Consider the following 20,126-nt stretch of genomic DNA (forward strand, 5'->3'; position numbering starts at 1 on the left):
TTCATATCCATTTTAATGGCTGTTGGCCTTGTTTTTATTTGAGTGGCCTGGGTGCGATTTTTTTTTTCGTACATAAAATATATAAACTAAACCTAAGGTAGAAATCCATCCAACAGAGGGCGTGCTATGAAAAGTAACTCGAGCTGTCTGCGAGCTCGTGTTGTTTTTTTCACCGGTTTTTGGTACAATCTGTTTTATTTCCATACAATATCACAATGCCTACCATAAGTGTAAAGAAACATCTTTTGTTTGAAGCTCTCAGCAAAACATATAGTAAGTTTACTTTAATATTATAGGCTTAGACACTCTAGTACTTTAGTAGCAATAGCTAGGAAGGATAGGCTAGCCTAGGCCTGTAGCCTAGCTAGCTAGGCCTAGCCTAGGTAGGCCTAGGCCTAGCTAGGCTAGTCTAGGCTCTAGGCCTAGGTCTAGTTATACTACTACTCTAGTAGACCCCTCCTGGTCTGATAGCAGGAAGATTGCGCTGAGACGTTTCGGCCCGGGACGATTCGCCCCGGGCCCTTGCTTGGCCTTCAGACAATTCGGCCCGGGACGATTCGGCCCATATAGGTCTATATTTTATCAACATTGCCATGGCCGGCAATATCAATAAAATTGTATTAAATAGTAGTTCAAACACCTAATTAAAAACTTGATAAATACTCAAAAAAATGTATATTAAATTAATTATTTAAAAAAAGTGAGATGTTTCAACCTAAAAAATGGGACGTTTCGGCCCACCAAAAGTCGGCTGAATCATCCTGGATTTATTTTATATTTTAACTTTAAAAAGTAGTTAGTAGTAGTAGTTGGCCCTAGGCCTATTAACCTGCCTAGGCTAGGCCTAGTAGTACTGTAGTACTGTTAGTTGGCCCTAGGCCTATTAACCTGCCTAGGCTAGGCCTAGTAGTACTGTAGTACTGTTAGTTGGCCCTAGGCCTATTAACCTGCCTAGGCTAGGCCTAGTAGTACTGTAGTACTGTTAGTTGGCCCTAGGCCTATTAACCTGCCTAGGCTAGGCCTAGTAGTACTGTAGTACTGTTAGTTGGCCCTAGGCCTATTAACCTGCCTAGGCTAGGCCTAGTAGTACTGTAGTACTGTTAGTTGGCCCTAGGCCTATTAACCTGCATAGCCTAGGCCTAGTAGTACTGTAGTACTGTTAGTTGACAAAAACAATACATTCTATCATGTGCATAACACTTAAACAACAATATGCCTAGTTTAGCGAATGTTTACTAAATATATTTTTTATTTATTTTGAAAGTAAATTACACAAAATATGTAACTTAATTTTTTTTTGGAATTTGTGCGTATTAAATTGTTAAAAATACAAATAATTCAAGATTTGATAATTTAATTGTTGCAGCTGATGATGAATTTGCAGACTTATGTTTTGACTATGGCCTAGAGCTGGATGAAGTAGTAAGTAATACCATATTTTGGATGTCTGAATACTCATAATTCAACCTTGTCATCCAACAGATTTTCATTATAAGTGTTGCGTTTGTTTGAGCATAGAGATATCTTTAACTTTAATATCCTATGTATATCCAATCAAACCAACATCATTGAAACTGCAGCACTTGCTTATTCTGTACTTTATATGTCCAGTAATATCAAAACAAATTTTGTGTACAGTGTTGTTGTATGGTGCCTGTATTAGGTAAGGTTAGACTTATTGCCTATGATACAGGTTTCATATGTGATACTGTATATGTGACACTCTATTACAGAATTTTCATGCCCAAAGCTTTGTACCCCTTGTCTTAGGCTCTGTCTATGCTGTCAAACGTTATGTGACAAAAAATGTGATGTTTCCATATGGACATGATGGTGTCATAGCACTACCAAATTTGTACATATTACTTCCATATTTTAGCACATTTTTTTTGTCACATCAAGTTTGATAGTTAGACAGAGCTTGAGGGTACAAATGGACATAAACAGATATAGAAACATTTCTTCACACAAATATGTGCATTTAAAATCTCTCTCCCTGCTTTCAAAAATGTTTTTTTTTCTTTTGTTCATTAGACATCTGAAAAGGAGATGTTGGCAAAAGAACAAGGAGAGAACAAAGCATCGACCTCTCTGGCTTCTGATATCATCATCTACAGAATAGATATTCCAGCTAACAGGTAAGAATGTAGGCTAAGGCCTAATAATCTATACAAATGAGGCCGATATTTGGCTTTATTGTCAATAGTTATAAAGCAGGTGGGCTATGCCATCACTACATCAGTTCTTTTGTTACATTTTCTATGCAAATGTCAGTGAGTTGCCCGGTAATGTTTTGCCATACTGTCTTTATGAAATCGTAATACGAAACTAAGGTAAAAGAATATATACATAAAATAAGACAAATTTAATGATACTGTTTTTATCTTCCAGTCAACTAAATGATTTTATCTTATTTTAGGTATGACCTACTTTGCTTAGAGGGCCTAGCCAGAGGTCTCCTTATCTTTCTGAAAAAAGCAGAAGCGCCACGATATAAAGCTTTACCGCCACCTGATGGCCAGATGCAAAGGCTTTACATCAAACCTGCTGTAAGCCATGTTTATTGTATATTCGGTGTTTGAAGCTCTGTCCACACTATAATGTGATGTGCCCATATAGGGACATGATGATGTCATATCGCTACCATATTTGGGAATATCACTACCATATTTGGGCACATCACTACCATATTTGGGCACATCACACTAGATGTAATGTACAGAGCTTTAAGTAGCATATTGTTATTTCTTTGGGATTGATAGTATGTTTGTCATTTGTACTTTCTTTATTCTTTCATCATAATCTTTCTGAGCTCAAAAAGAAGCCTATGATTGTCTTCTTTTTTATGACTCTTGGGTGGGCTTCTTTTCAAACTAAAAAGAGAGCTATTTTTAGAAATGAATTATGTAAATTTGGTGAATTGTTACTAGTCTACAACAATGATTATATAGACATTCCCTGGCAATTTTACATATTTTCCAATGAAGCAGACAAGAATAAAGATACAAGATGGGTTTTTTTTTCAAACGAAGCCGAAACTGTATATCTATGGTAGAGGTCAAGATAGACAAGGGTTAGGTGTAGGAGAAATTTCACGACGTTAGGCAGAAAATTACAATAAAGGTTATGTAAAGAGATACAGTAATTTACCTGTAATATAATCTTTTTCACAGACAAAACAAGTACGCCCTCATGCTGTGGCGGCAATCCTTCGGAATGTCACCATTACCAAGGAAGTTTATGACAGTTTTATCGATTTACAAGACAAGCTTCATCAGAATATATGCAGGTTAGCCAAAATATATTTGCAATACTTACGAGTAGCTTTGCTTGGGCACTATTGAAAATACCGTACATAGTGCCTTTAAAGGGGAATAGTCTTGTTATTATTGTATCAAATGGAAACATGATTTTAATGTACTGTATTTAAATGATGGTTTTAACTATACAAAGTCATAACATTATTTAACTGACATCTTCAAAATCCTCTTTAAAAGAGGATTCAGGATAACCTTAAAGGCTTACAGTAATAGCTTATTTTTATTGGATATGTTAGTAGCATCATTCTCTCTTGGATTCTCTATTCACATAATGGTAATCTGTTTACAGACAACTTTTAAACCTATAAAGTTGTCATTGATTGAATACGAGACAAAAATGTTACCTCTTAATTAATCACAAAACAGCATTAATTTGCAGAAATATATATCTTGTGGTATTTTTGTGCAGAGAGTTGGTATTAGTTTACCTAAAATTTCACATTGCAATAATTTTATAATGATGTTTTATAGGAAACGGTCTTTGGTTGCTATAGGAACGCATGATCTTGACACTATTACTGGTCCATTTTATTTTGATGTCCAGGATCCAGAAAAAATCAAATTTTGTCCACTAAATCAGGTTAGTATTAACTACATCAAAATGGACAAATAGAAGCAAATTGACAACAATAGACACGTTTCGCGCTCGCGAGGTCACCGTCAGTTTGGCCTTTTAGTGGGTATACAATGGTAAACAAACCCAGCGAGAGGTATGTTAAAGCACGGGAGAACTGAGAGATGATCATCTTAAAAAGCAATCGTCAAAACTAGCCTTTTGATGGAATGGCATGGTAAGGATGTTATTTATTTTCTAAACTTATGTTTTATATTCACTGTAGAATTATTTGGGCATTTTGTTCGGAATCATCGACTTTATTTATGTATTGTCATTTTTGGTTTGACACATATTACGGTGCATTTAATACATGTTAACTGTTGATTTTATTTACAAATGTTGCGTAAATATATTAATTATTATCTTTATTTTATTTTTATTTTATTTATCAGATTTCTATAGCGCCCTTTTCATGAAAACTCATGCTCAAAGGCGCTTCACATCATAAAGACAAACATCATAAGCAATAATTACAAAAGTAACCTCAAATTATTCGAAATAAGATTTCTTAAACTAAGTTATAAATATTCTTACTGTACATTAATTAAAATCGCATAAAATAGAAAAATAAAATGAACGATATACAAAATAGGTCGGAATTTCTTAAACTACGATTACAAAAATACAATTTATTTACATATTAATTATTATTTAATTTATTTATTTTATTTATTTATTTATTTATTTTTTTTTTTTATTTAATTAAATTGATTAAAAATATTATTGCACAGTAATTGACCAAACAAATTGCAGTAGAAAAATACAAGATTACAAAAATAGGCATCAATACTATATACTATATTCAAATTGAAATCAATCATTGTTGTAGTATGACACAAATAAGTGTGTTTTAAGTTCCCCCTTAAAAATGTTCAAGGAAGAAGCACTGCGGAGCTGGTATGGAAGAGCATTCCATAGAGTCGGCGCGGCCTTTATGAAACACCTTTCACCATACGATTTGGTTTTAACTCTAGGAACACATAAAGTAAAAGAATCCTGTGATCGTAATGGCCTATTTGGTTGATAAACCTTCAGCATATCATTGATGTAAGTCGGCTCCTGATCATGCAATGCCTTGAAGGTGTGTACAAGTAACTTATACTTTATGCGTGCCTGCACCGGTAGCCAATGGAGCTCCTTTAAAATAGGTGTAATGTGGTCATATTTACAGGTTTTCGTAATTATTCGCGCTGCCGTATTCTGGACTTTTTGTAATTTATCAATAGTTGTAGTCGGCAGACCATAAAGTAAGGCGTTACAGTAGTCCATACGAGAGATCACCAGCGACTGTATCAATGATTTCGTGGCATCATATGTTAGATGACGTCGGATATGAGAGATGTTACGTAAGTGCATATAACACTGCCTCGAGATCGATTGTACATGTGAATCCATAGTAAGATGTTTGTCGAATATTACTTCGAGGTCTCTCACAGTCGACGTTGGTTTTAGAACTATGTTTCCGACATTCACGTCCAAATTTATACTGGTCTTAGTGTACCGTGACGAAAAGAGTATCACTTCCGTTTTTCCTTCATTTAATTTCAGTATGTTTTGGGTCATCCATACCTTGACATCTGAAACACATTTTTCCATCGAAATTAGAGCAGATTGTATTTCTGACTTGTCATTTGGGCGAAAAGAAACGTACATTTGCGTATCATCCGCATACAACTGGTAGCCGAGTCCGTGTCGTCGAACGATGTCTCCAATGGGCTTTGTGTACATCGAATAAAACTTTGGTCCAAGGACCGATCCTTCCGGTACTCCATATTTAAGGGGAAGTGGATTCGAACGCGCATTATTAATGAACACTGATTGATAACGATCCTTCAGATAAGATGAAATCCATGCTAGGGCATTTCCACGTACTCCAAAATGATGATAAAGCCGTTGAAGTAGTGTCTGATGGTCGATCGTATCAAAGGCGGCTGAAAGGTCAAGTAGTATAAGCGCAGAAGCGTAACCCTTGTCTAGAGACGTGATAATGTCACTTTGGACCTTCAGAAGGGCAGTCTCCGTTGAGTGAAATTTCCTGTATGCCGACTGATTGCACTCATGAACGCCATTAATTACAATGTGTTCTTCTAGGCTTGCGTCAACTACTTTTTCAAGGATTTTGGACATGAATGGTAAGTTAGATACAGGTCTATAGTTCTTGAGAGTCTCCGGATCTAGGTTACGTTTCTTTATGAGAGGTTTAAGAAGCGCATGTTTAAAATCACGTGGAACGTAACCCGTCTGTAGTGATGCATTGACGATAGCTGTTATCAAAGGCAGAAGTTCTTCAAGGCACTCCTTCAGGAGCCATGTCGGTAGAGGATCTAATTCACATGACTTACTCTTTGATTTTAGGATGATTGTTCGCACTTCGTCTAGAGAAACCGTCGTATATTCCACTAATGGTGTTGCATCAAACGTGGTCTCTCCAGGATCTCTCTCTTGAGCATTAACTTTGTCAACATTCGCCGATATATCATGACGAATATCTGCAATTTTAGAATTAAAGAAGGAAATAAAGTCCTCGGAGAGTTCTTTGGCGTTTCGGTAGAGTCGGGTCATCAGTTTCACCGAATAGATGTCTTGACAACTTAAATAAACATTTTTGATTTCGATCACAGGCAGCTATCTTTTCAGAATAGTAATCGATTCTAGATTTATGTAGTAGTCGATTTACGATTGAGCACTGACCACGATAGTGTTGATGATCGACTGCGAGTTTGGTCTTGCGCCATTTGCGCTCTAATTTCCGTCGAAGATGCTTGGCTTTGTGGAGATGATCAGTGTACCAAGGACAATTAGGTCTCTGCACGATAACCTTAGTACGTAAAGGTGCATGTTTGTCAATTAATGATCGCAATGAAATATCATATGTGGACAACAGTTCATCGACAGGATTTAATAACGATGTCGAAGAGACGAATGACTGGATATCTTTCCGAAACGTATCAACATCGATGGCTCGTAACTTGCGGAAGGTAACCTTCTTATAGATCGGACTAGGTTTCGCTATAGCTGTTCTAAAATGAACGGCAAGGTGATCACAAGTCATTTTCCCACTTTCATCAGAAAGGCCTGGATCAGTTACTGAGATATTAGATACCATACAGCTTGTATCCCTAACAATAACTACATCCAATGTGTGACCATGGTTGTGTGTCGGGTCCTTCACAAGTTGTTTTAGACCATGCGACTCAAGAATATCAACAAAACGCTGAGAGTTACGATCTTCCGCGACATCTAAATGGAAATTAAGATCTCCTAGAATTAGAATGTCTTTTGGAATTGTTACATACGAGGAGAGAAACGTAGACCATTCATCGAAAAAAATCACTGATCTTTAGGCCGTTTACAGTAGATGGTGGCGGACGATAAACAGTGGCAACGCGCAATATCACACCATCTATATCAACATCACAGTCCATGTATTCAAATTGAGTAAATCCTCTATCTTTGCTGGAACGTACAATTTTGGTTTTTATTGATGTTTTTCCCAGCCAAGTTTCAGTTATAGATAAAATGTCGAGATCATTAGTTGATATAAAATCATTGATAGATAGAGTTTTATTCTTGACTGACCGTGCGTTGAAACAACATACATTAAGCTGTTGTTTAATTGGAATGTTCTTATTTACTTGACATTTCACAATGACACGGTTACGTTCATTCATATACGTCGGATAGTGTTCGTTAAAATGTGCTTTAGTTCTTTTAGTTATTCTCACGGATATCCTTCTTTTCATTTTGCAACCAGCTTTGGTCCCGCGAACTGTAGGGACTGTTCGGCATATACCAAAGGCCTTCATTGTTCTATACAGTTTACTAGGCACAGGTGTAACCGTAGCTGGCCGGCATAACTGCATGAGTGCGTGACTAGAATACCTAAGCATAGTTAGTTAGGCTTACCGTTACTCGAATTAAGATTTTCAAAAGCAAGTAAAATCCACCTTCCTGTTACAAATTAAATAGCGCTACAATATTTGGTAACAACTATCATCATCTGTACAAACTATCTACTTTATTTCGTCGTCTTATGAAATTCTATTACATATAGATTTCATTCCTTTTCATGCTCCTATTGCATCTTCCATGTATTATGTGATGTTCTTCGGCGCTTAAACAGACACCCAAGCCTCCTAGGCCTAGTAGACGAAGTACCGCATCAGGCAACGCCACCGGGCGGGAGGAGAGACACGAGCACATCGTGGACGTACCTTTCTTTGAAAAATTTCCAAGATTTTGCGCCACTATCCTTCGGAGCCGACGCAAACCACTCAGCAAGTGTTTGAAAATTAAAAACAGGAATATTATTCGGTGATTTTGTGTAGTTAAATTCACGATTTATCCAACATATACAACATTTATGATGCACCTTGCAACAAAAGCACTCGGCAGTCGCCATTTCACTATGCTTCAACACGCACTAGAGGCGAGAGGTGTTCGGTTTGTTTACAAATCTATACCCACTATTTCTGATTGGTCGCGAGCGCGAAACGTGTCTATTGAGAAAAAAAACCATATAGATAAATAAAATAAAATCAATAAAAAAAATATTGTAATATAATAATAGTTAGTGTATAGCACATTTTCTCAGTCCCTAAATTCCAATTATTTGCAAACTTTTATTTTGTGATTTTTTTTTTGTTCTATAATTTGGCGAACAAAAATTGTTGATGCATTTTGTTTTCAACAAATTAAAACATTCTGTCCATTCAATATACATTCAATTCATATTTGTTTCATTTACATACCCACTGTCCTAAATTTGTATTCTTTTTATCTGCTGCTTCCATTTTGAATTAAGTTTCGAGGGCTAAGCAAAAGAAAAAATCATTGATTACAGACAAATTCTTTCATAAAAGTGGTACCTATTTGATATTTTTTAGGCAATTGAGTTTACAGCAGCTGCTCAGATGGAACTGTTCTCACATGACAGCCATCTACGTCATTACCTACCAATAATTCGTGATAAACCAGTATATCCTGTTATCTATGATAGCAACAACATTGTTTTGTCTATGCCTCCTATTATTAATGGTAAGTATGAATCTATAAACTAGGTTTCAACGATCTTCTTAAATCACTCTTAAGCTCTGTCCACACTATCAAAAAAGTGTGATGTGCCCAGACAGAGCTTTAGACTCATTCCTTTGGGGTGTCTAGAAAACTCAGATCTCAGATATATCTGAGTTTTCTAGATCTAGAAAATAGATAGATCAATATAGATCAATATAGATCTTGAAAACTCAGATATCAATATCTGGGTTTTCTAGTTCCAAAATGGAACTAGAAAACTCAGATCATCATATGATTGGTTGGTAGATAGGTCATTTGGATCATTCCATTATTAATCAGAAGGTAGGTCATTTGAAATAGGCCTACTAGAGTATTATTTATTATTATTGAAACTGATTACTGTGTATGTTTTCTTACTAATATTGTAACATGTAGAAGCGGCCTACGGCTTAAATCATAAAGAAAATACAGTGCACGTTACCGTTAAAATGTAGGCTTAAAAATTAGGTATGTACGAGGTAGCCAAGTTGGGAATAGGTACAATACGAATACGAGTACAAGTTATTTTGGGTACGAGTTGACCACTTCTAGCCTAGTACCCGGGCCAGGCCTACTCTTCGCGATACATCGCGATAGCGCCCACACGTTGAGCCTTAAAATTGAGTTTGCTTAGCTAGGGTCGGCCTAAATGCTAAGCCTACATTTTAAAAGGTGTATACTGTATTTCTTTATGATTTAAGTGGTAGGCTGCTACTACAAGTTACAATAATTATTATTAGTAAGAAAACGTATAATACTGTAGTATTTCAAACAAGCTACCCTCTGATAATAATGGAACGATCCATTTGATGATCTAGGTTTTCTAGTTCCATTTTGGAACTAGAAAACTCAGATATTGATATCTGAGTTTTCTAGATCTAGAAAACTCAGATATATCTGAGATCTGAGTTTTCTAGACACCCATTATTTTGATACTGTAGAGTAGCTACCTGATATGGCTATGTGCTGTTTTTGTCATGTCTTGCCTCTACACATACTGTAGAGTAGCTGTCTGATATGGCTATGTGCTGTATTTGACATGCCTAGCATCATCACATAAGTACAGTAACTGCCTGATATGGCTATGTGTTGTTTTTGACATGTCTAGCCTCAACACATACCGTAGAGTAGCTGCCTGATATGGCTATGTGCTGTATTTGACATGTCTAGCATCATCACATACAGTACAATAGCTGCCTGATATGGCTATGTGCTGTATTTGACATGCCTAGCATCATCACATAAGTACAGTAACTGCCTGATATGGCTATGTGTTGTTTTTGACATGTCTAGCCTCAACACATACCGTAGAGTAGCTGCCTGATATGGCTATGTGCTGTATTTGACATGTCTAGCATCATCACATACAGTACAATAGCTGCCTGATATGGCTATGTGTTGTTTTTGTCATGTCTAGCCTTAACACATACTGTAGAGTAGCTGCCTGATATGGCTATGTGTTGTTTTTGTCCCGTTTTTGTCATGCCTAGCCTCAACACATACAGTACAATAGCTGCCTGAAATGGCTATGTGTTGTTTTTGTCATGTCTAGCCTCAACACATACAGTACAATAGCTGCCTGATATGGCTATGTGTTGTTTTTGTCATGTCTAGCCTTAACACATACTGTAGAGTATCTGCCTGATATGGCTATGTGCTGTATTATAACATTTCAAACATCATCACATGACAGCCTGATAATGTTCCGAGGTGCCTGATACTCTATAGCATTTGACATGTCTGGAATCCACATGTTAGCAGTACTTTACTACTTGACATCTAAAACAAGTCTCTATTTTATAGGTGATCATTCCAAGCTTACTCTAGAAACAAAGAACGTCTTCATTGAGTGTACAGCAACTGACCTGACTAAGGCAAAGATTGTTCTTGATACGCTGGTAACAATGTTTAGCCAATACTGTGATAATAAGTTCCAGTAAGTTTATTTCTAAACATATCTAATTACTACTGTACTAAGCTTCTCCTTTTATAGTTACTTCTATGTTTGTTAACAGTATTAAAATATGTTTACAATATTCACTTGTCTTATTTACAATACTATAATTAGTAATTATAACAAATCAGACATGAAAGCCTGTCAACCCCGCATTTGTCCTGCCATTTCAACCACGCAATTTTCCTGCCACTCCCTAATATAGAATTAATATCAATGAGTTATTCATTGTGCCGTGTATCCGTATATTTGGAAGTCATGGAACCCGGAAGCCAGTTGTACAGTGCGAGTATGTGAAAATAAACCTGTGATATCCACAAATCAAGCATAATTTATATATAGATTTATGTGTGGTAAACATGATAAAAATTATGTACAGGAATAAAAATGAATTATGGGTGATTTTTTAATGTGTTTAATTTTTGTTATTAGGGTAGAGTCTGTTGAAGTAATATATGAGGAGGATGGAAAGTCATGTATTTATCCTGAACTGAAGTATAGACATGAGGTTATCTCTGCTGATCTTATCAACAGACAAATTGGAATTAAGTAAGTGCATTCAAAAATCAATCCTTTGTTAAACTCATTTTTGGTGTTTCTGAGTGTTGGTAAACTGTAATTAAAATAGTCATATATATATATATATCGGTTTTTGGTTGGATTTAAATGTTTATTTTGTTATTCTATAAAGTGAAAACATTATTTTTTCGGTGTTTTTTTCTACGGAATTAACTTTTTTAAAACTACAAAATGGCCTACTCAAAGTCTGATTTATTAATCTTTATTTTTCATGTTTTTGAGAACAATACATCTTTAATTGTTTTATTTTTGTTTATGTAAGTGCTGTATAGGTGTATTAATACATATCATAAGCATCTTCTTTATGCGATATTTTCTCTAAATATTGGTTGTAATAAATGATGTTATTTAAATTGTTTTTTAGTGAGACAGCTGAAGACATTGCATCACTATTAACCAAAATGTGTCTAGCAAGCGAAGTTGTCGAGGGCGGGAAAAAGGTCAAAGTTGAAGTTCCTCCAACTAGAGCTGATATCCTTTATCAAACTAACACTTATTGATACAAATTTAGCAATTTTGATGTAAAATAAGCATGTTATAACTGTTACTAGGTATCCCAATGAAAGCGCACAGAGGGGTATCACTTTTGAAATATTGACGAAATTCGAAAAAGTAGTATGACTTTGATGTTAAATAAATCGTATTCAATCTTAATTAATACTTACAAAATTTATATTGTTTGAAAGTACTTGTTTTAATCTATGTATAAGTGTGTTTATAATTAAAATTAATGAATTAGTTGCCGAGAAAATGCGATTTTAAAACGGTTCTAAAATCCTGTCGAGCCGATTTCCGCGCGTTGAAAACCTCATCGGAAAATCCCCATCAGTTTTCAAAACACGATCGCACGATTACCATTGGAGCTAGCGGATTAATTTTTGTTGTATGTTATCAGGCTTTAAATAAGCTTTAATTTGATATGAAAATCGTCTTCTATAAATAGGTTTTTCGTAACGAAAAGTCAATTTTTGTGACAAAAATCCAATTTTGATTCACCGTTTATGGAAAAATATTATGGATTTTGGTATTAAATTATAGCTAAATCTACATTGAATTCGATAAAACATAGTTTACAAACGTATTGTGCATGGTAATTGTCCGAACTACATTTTAAAATGGTGCATGAGGCGTAAATCCCGTTCAAAATTTTAAAGATCCAACCATTATAATCCGGTGAATATTGTAGTGAGTAAAATATTGTACTCTAAAATACGCGCGTGTTTGTTGTGGCGTTTTCCGTTAAATACATTAATGCACCCTATCAGCGAATGGTACGTTCCATATTTTGAACACGTTGTTTAGTTTTCCTCGCTCGAGTTCGACCGGCTCGACGCGAGATGTGTGACAGCAGCGATGTTGGAGATTGACATGTCCTTTTCCGTCGTAGAATATCTGGTTTTACACATTAATTTAACAACTTAAAATTGATGTAATGTGCGGAAGATTTATTATGCAAGTATACAATGCAAGTATACAATGCAAATGCGTTAGGTTAAAATGTACCGAAGAAATTTATTAAGCTAATTTACCAACGTTACATTTGACTCTGTATACGGCGGTCGAAAGTCATTAATGCACTTGTCAATTGTATGACCCACTATACGACCCCCGGGAGAGGTGCGTCATTTGTCCGATGTACGTCATACTTTTGAATACCATGACGCACCCGTGCGTCAAAAAGGTGACTTACCTTTAGGTGACCATGACGCACCCATTTTGACGCACTGTGACCATGTTGTTTATGATATGGTGGGTGGTAAAGTGACGGACATTGACACACCTTGTTCATTGATGTGACGTACCATCTAGGTTTTTTGACGCACCCCTGCGTCAGTAATTATTTGTAAATGACGCACCCATGACGCACCTCCCGGGGGTCGTATAGTGAGTCATACAATTGACAAGTGCATAACTGCGACCGAAATACTTTAACGGGAGCGACTACTGATCGCGAGTAAGCCGTGACTTGGCCTAAACTTTAGCTCCGTATTTCAATTTAATAACGTAATAATACGAAAAGAAAACAATTTTTATAATGTTATATATACTATTCAGGTAAACAATTAATTGTTTTAATTAACATTGATTATTTTAAATGAGTTTATTTTGACCCATATTGTGCGTTTACCTTAAAAGAGCATATCTTACTTAGCAGCCCGGCTTAGATTTGGTGTCATAATCATACGGGCCTAAAATCTTGTTTTACGTATTCAAAAGTTATATATAATAGTATTTATGATTGAAATTATAAATATAAAGTATATTAAAATATTCTAATAATTATACTTACCGAAAATTGGTGTAAAAGAAAGGAAACAGTACACATCATTTTTAACATAGTTTTTCATTTTTTTTTTTTTTTATTTTAAATTTCACCATTAAAAAAATTTTTTTTTTCATATACACATCTAAAATGTATTTATTAATGAAATATACACTACATTCTAACAAGTACAAAAAAAATTAAATGAATTAGTACAGTAGTTCAAAAGTTACAGATCATTGAAAAATTGCAGTTTTTTCATTTTTTAGGGAATTCCAGCAAAAATGGGCGCTAAATGCTTTCCTACCACTTTGCGGACCAATAATTTAAAAAATAGGTTTTGTTGAGGCTCCAAAAAAATAGAGTTGTACAACTCTGTGATATCTATAGGTTTAAAAAAATTCAAAACTTTTAACTAATTATTGTAAAACTTATAACCTTTTAAAAATGCTTCCAATTTCAACTGCAAAAAAACACCATTTTTAGGCAAAAAATCGTATATTTTTTTACCACTTCAAATAACCATAACTTTAGAACGGGTAATCGGATTTCAATCATTCAAATTGCAAAATGCTAATTACATTAAGTTCTTTATGGTTAACTGAAAGAAAAAGTAAAAAAATTAATCTGAATTTTTTCATTGGGATACCTACTGTTACAACCAGATAATTGGTTGATGTGCATGATTTTGGTCAAATATATTAGTGTTTTTTAATTTTTTAAATGTTTTTTTGTTTTTGTTTTAATATACTGTCCACTATCAAACTAGTGTGTGATGTGCCCAAATATGGTAATGCTATGATTTCATTGTGTCCAGATATGGGCACATCACAGGTTGATAGTGTGAGGCTGAGTTTAAGTCACAAAATATTATTGATATACTTGTTTCCTTTAGCCAAAATTTGACTACTGAAAAAATTCTGAAATGTTAAGTTACTGGGTGAACTTAGAACAAGAAATATATTTTGTTCCAAAAATCCTTAACAACATGACACATGTTATTCATGCTTGCGACATAGTTGAGGATGTTGCAATTGCCTACAGTTACAACCGCATCGTGGAACGTATTCCGAACACAAACACAGTTAGTGTACAGTACCCCATCAACAAACTCTCAGATCTGCTACGACAGGAAATTGCAGCATCCGGATTTACGGAAGCATTGACCTTTGCCCTAGTAAGTGTATTATTGTTTTTTGATTGTTTTGTGTCAGTAAAATGATTTTGTTTCAATGGTGTATGTGAACTTACCTACTTACCTTTACATTTAAAATAGAAACTAAACAACATTAAACACAAGCACTAAGTCATTTTCTTTCTTTTTTTGTTGTTGTTAGTGTTCAAGAGATGACATATCAGTAAAACTGCGAAAAGATTTGAAGGATACTAAAGCAGTCCATATTGGAAACCCTAAAACATTAGAATTTCAGGTAATTTTAAATAAGAGTGATAGTGAGCAACCAATATTTTAGTGAAAAGTATTTTTTTTATGGAAAGCAAAACAAAAAAGATCAATACAGTATACCAATATAAAGTGCATCTGAATTCCCATGTTTAGACCTGCCTAAGCATAGAGCCTAAAAGGCCCTTCACACCTGTTCCGGCACGGTTCCGGTCTGGCGCCGGCAACTCCAATCGCACATCAATGTTTCGTTTTTACGCGACTACGAAAGCGAAACATTGGCGTGCGATTCGCCAGATCGGAACCGTGCCGGAACAGGTATGAAAGACCCTTTATGTTTGCAGTAGTAAACTGTTTGAATGAATAGAATATTTTGGGGGAGTTGTCAACAACAGTATGTGATATTGACACAGAAAAAGTGTATTTATAATTTTCCTTTAACATTGGTACTTGTGGAGATGGTAGACGCTGTGTTTCTTTGGGAAACCCTTATTCAGGGGACACAGCTATTATACCCCTTTCACACCAAAACTCCCCGGGGTTTATGACCATTCAAAACGTCGAGAAAATCCGGAGATACCCCTTTCACACCAACCTAGCAACACCGTGGTTTATAAAATAAAATTGTAAATGTCGCCCTCTATTTTTTTTGTTTACATAGCGACGATCATTAGAATCATTTTAATTAATAATATTTTAAATTTAATAATTACTTTCAAAAGTCTCAGAAGTAATATAATGTTTTATTTATACTACTTATTATTTTCTAGACCCGCTATATATTTTTTACAAATATTATAGTGTTTTAAAATAATAATAAATAATTGATTGCGAGGATAACCTTTTGACCCGAAACACTCCGGAGTTTGATGTTGGTACCTTTCACACCAAAACACCGGGGTGTCCCCGCAGTTCGCTCTCCGGAGAATGTTCAGCTGTTCAACCCAGCAGTTTTAAACTCCGGAGTTGCTTGATTTTACCTTTCACACCAAACAGCGGGGCGTCAACTCCGGGGTGTCTCCGGAGTTTTGCTTTTGGTGTGAAAGGGGTATTAGAGGAGGGTGGAAGGCACTTTTCTGTAGAATGAAAGAGGGGCAATATAGTATTTTGCATTAATGCAAACCTCTATTCAAGACAACTCCCTATTCAAATTAAAGTGGTATCCCATTGATAGAGGATCTATAATATATATAAACATGAATGTTAACATTCAAGACATAATTGTATTTTATATTTTCTTATTTATTGATATCCAAAGGTTGCCAGAACCACTCTTCTGCCTGGAATCTTAAAGACAATAGCAAGCAATAAGAATATGCCTTTACCAATGAAGCTGTTTGAGATCTCTGATGTCATTGTTAAGGATTCAGAAAAGGATGTCGGTGCCAGAAACTTTCGTAACTTCTGTGCTGTGAACTACAACAAGCTACCGGATTTTGAGGTCAGGGTTTTAATTTTGAAAAATAAACATTTTATGTTATATCCAAATCAAAATGAAATTTAATAAAGTTATTCACTTCTGTAAAAAAAAGAGTGAAATTATTTCACTTATAAAATGACAAAAGAAGCGGTTAAAGATGTATTGTCCCCAAAAAACTTGAAAAATGAAGATTAATAAAATCAGACTTTGAATATGCCATTTTGTAGTTTAACAAATCATTTCCGTAGAAAAAAAACCCCGAAAAAATAATGTTTTCACTTATAATATGACAAAATAAATGGTTAAATTCAACCAAAAACTCTTTGTCTGGCAGCCAATTTGACTATGTTTTGCCTTAAATTTTTCCCATTAAATGTTTGGTCAAAGTGGATAACGATTATCTGACATTGGCATATTCAACAACAAAAATTGTAAGAATTATTTTTCGGGGGTGGTGGGGAGAGACAATACATCTTTAATGAAAGTAAAATATTACAATTTTATTTTTTTAACTTTGATGAAAAACTTTTACTTTTGTGTGATTGGTGAATATTGTGTCTCACCTTTATTTCTTGATGGAATTTTGATTATTTCTATAGACAATTTAATTACTCTTATCTTAATATAGCAGTGCATGTTATTGTTATTGTTATTTTTTGCAGGTAATTCATGGGTTGTTGGATAGATTCATGCAGTTGCTGGAGATACCCTTTTCACAGAATGGTAAAGGATACTGCATTAGAGCTATTGATGGTAAGTATATATAATATTATTCTCCCATCAGTTTATTACTGGTACTGTAGGCTCTAGTGCAGAGTATCAAAGGCTAGAAGTTGCCATGCTATAGTATACAAATAATGAATGTTTATGAGTGCAATGGTACAAATAATGGCACGAGGTGAATGATGAAAGGTTATATCAACGAGGCAAAGCTGAGTTGATATAACCTTTCATCATTCACCAAGTGCCATTATTTGTACCATTACACGAATACAAAACATTCATTATTTGTTTTATATAACATCTAGACGTTTTTTTTTCGTACACAAAAATGTTTCAAAAAGTACTATTTAACGATCGTTGAATAGTGCGTACTATTGCACGCCATGTGACCCACATTCGTCCAATCAAATGACAGGAATTTATATAGGTGTTATATAATAGCCATTATGATTAGAACAATAGGCTCTTTGGTAGAGTATGGGTTAAAGTTTAACAAGATATAGTTGCCATTATGACTGGGGTATGATGGTAGGCTCGGAGTACAGGCTAGACATTTTCAAGCTATGTTACCATAAAATGTGAGCCGACAGTAAATCCAGAACCCAATTAAATTAACATGTTAACAAAGAAAAATATTAAAATATAAATAATACTGTATTTTTAATTCAGGCTTGATCTCAGATATCAGCTGACTATCAGAGCTTAGATCAAATCTTTTAATATGAAAATTGCCTAATCAAATGTGTGTTGTTCGCTTAAATAAAACCTAACCCTCTGAATATTTCTACACTAACAATAACACAGTGAATAGTGGAGGATTCGAACCATAGCGAAACTGATCAGTCAAGTGAACAATATGGAAATAGGATTTATTAAGCGTGGTACTGTAGTATTATACATACGCAAGATTTCACAGAACATTTAATAATAAAATGCCAGAAATCTAATTTAGAATAAAAATTCTCATATAATTGGTTAAAGAAAATGCTCAATTAAAATGTTCACAAAATGCCATGGGTGACCGATTACTAGGTCAAATACTGTTATATTCTTAAATTGAATATAAACTTTTAAATGCTTTTCTGTTTTACAGATCCAACATTCTTTAAAGGTAGATGCGCAGAAATTGTTGTAAATGAAAAACCAATCGGCAAACTCGGTGTTCTTCATCCAGAAGTTTTATCCAAATTTGACCTGTCCATGCCATGTTCTGCTCTAGAAATCAACATTGAACCTTTCCTTTGAGACCATATCAATATGTGCAAATACTCCGGTGAACAAGAATTTATATTATATTAAATTGTCGCGTACTGTAAAGCCAATCTTGTCCATTTATTATTAATATAATGTTTATAAAAAATATATAACCTTAAGGTATATATAAGTTTTCCACGAGGCAAATTCATCCATGTGATTTGAAAATTACCACAGGGAACACCATTTGCACTATAGTATACCATTTTACTATTTTTCACTACAAAATGAATACAGGAGCAGAATTGTTCATTTCGAGTTAATGAATACTGAAGTAAAGCCTGGTTTCCATAAAATCGCTACACGGCAGAGCGTAGCGATTCTATGGAAACGCTAGAATTTATCGGGGATCTAGTACGCGAGCGCTAAATATTCTTTGGTACGTGTATACGATTCATCGCCGACACAATCGGCAAAGTTGAACATGGTTGAACTTTGCCGATTTGACTGCGATGAATCGGGGAGCCTTCCCGATTGCGTCGGCGACATCTGCGCGTGTAGCGATTTTAATGGAAACCAGGCTTTATAAAATACAAAAATGTATTTGTCCTTAAAAATTGTAAATAAATAACAATTTGAGGACATAGAAGTTCACAAATTTGTTGAGCTTAATCTACAGTACATATTATATTTATTATAAAAATCATAGGTTTAATAATATCTGATTTTGATTTAATATAGTCTACACTATAATCACCCTGGGTGATGATACCTCGCATTTTGTTGTAGACAGGACCAACATTTAATGTCTCATTTGAAGGATGAAATGAAGAGAAGCATCTTGCTTGTAAAAAGCAAGTCTGATTTACTTCTTTGTACTATTTTGTTCTAATCATGTTTTATTGGTTTGAAAAGATTGTGAAATTGATTCTTCTTAAAATACAGATGTTTTTATGTGATTCAAATATCTGTGATTTTCGGTAACTTGCTGCTTTACAAACATTTTACATCCAACTCCCAAATAAAATAAAGACAAGAAAATGTGCAATTTGTCAGGTTTTTATTTCTTTGAGTCTTAATTACTTCTATGTAACATTTTATTGAACTATTTTTTTTATAGAAAGATAAAACTGGAATTAAATCCCAGTTAAAGAAATACATTTCTTATTTTCAAACCAATTAAACTCTTAAGGGTGTGGAAGGCATGTTGACCTCCTATTCCACTATTTCTTGTATTCTGGATTTTAAAGTGCATAATTTTGTGAAACCTTTAAGCGCTGTACATATTACTCCAGTCATTTTTGGATTATACATGTATGGAAACATTCTTATGATGAGACAGTAATCTGCGCAAACTTGTGTCTTGACCTTACCAGGTACACATTTGTACACCTGGGTGGAGAGAGGCAAATGTAAGTATGTGTACTGTCTTGCCTAAAGCGTGGTTCCCACTAGCGACGCAACACAAGGACGTAACGCAACGCAAGTGAATTGACCAATCACAAGCGATGGCTTATTCGCTTGTGATTGCTGTCTGTAACTTCGCTTATTGGTTAAAACGCTTGCGTTGTGTTTACGTCCTTGCGTTACGTTCTAGTGG

At 34.8% G+C, this 20,126-nt stretch overlaps 1 protein-coding gene across 1 annotated transcript; it reads left to right on the forward strand.

The window, feature by feature from the left end:
• Positions 1–151: 151 nt before the first annotated feature.
• Positions 152–19,678, forward strand: LOC140044875 (phenylalanine--tRNA ligase beta subunit-like). The gene is made up of 15 exons (XM_072089569.1): positions 152–273; positions 1,367–1,422; positions 2,035–2,138; positions 2,420–2,549; positions 3,174–3,289; positions 3,792–3,900; positions 8,823–8,973; positions 10,795–10,927; positions 11,378–11,494; positions 11,889–11,995; positions 14,783–14,964; positions 15,125–15,217; positions 16,448–16,630; positions 17,272–17,362; positions 18,426–19,678. Exons 1-15 carry the CDS (start codon positions 216–218, stop codon positions 18,575–18,577), a joined length of 1,782 nt encoding a protein of 593 aa, XP_071945670.1. The 5' UTR covers positions 152–215; the 3' UTR covers positions 18,578–19,678.
• The last annotated feature ends 448 nt before the right edge of the window (positions 19,679–20,126 follow it).

Source organism: Antedon mediterranea, chromosome 3, assembly GCF_964355755.1.
Source record: "Antedon mediterranea chromosome 3, ecAntMedi1.1, whole genome shotgun sequence".
In the NCBI taxonomy this organism is placed as follows: Eukaryota; Metazoa; Echinodermata; class Crinoidea; order Comatulida; family Antedonidae; genus Antedon; species Antedon mediterranea.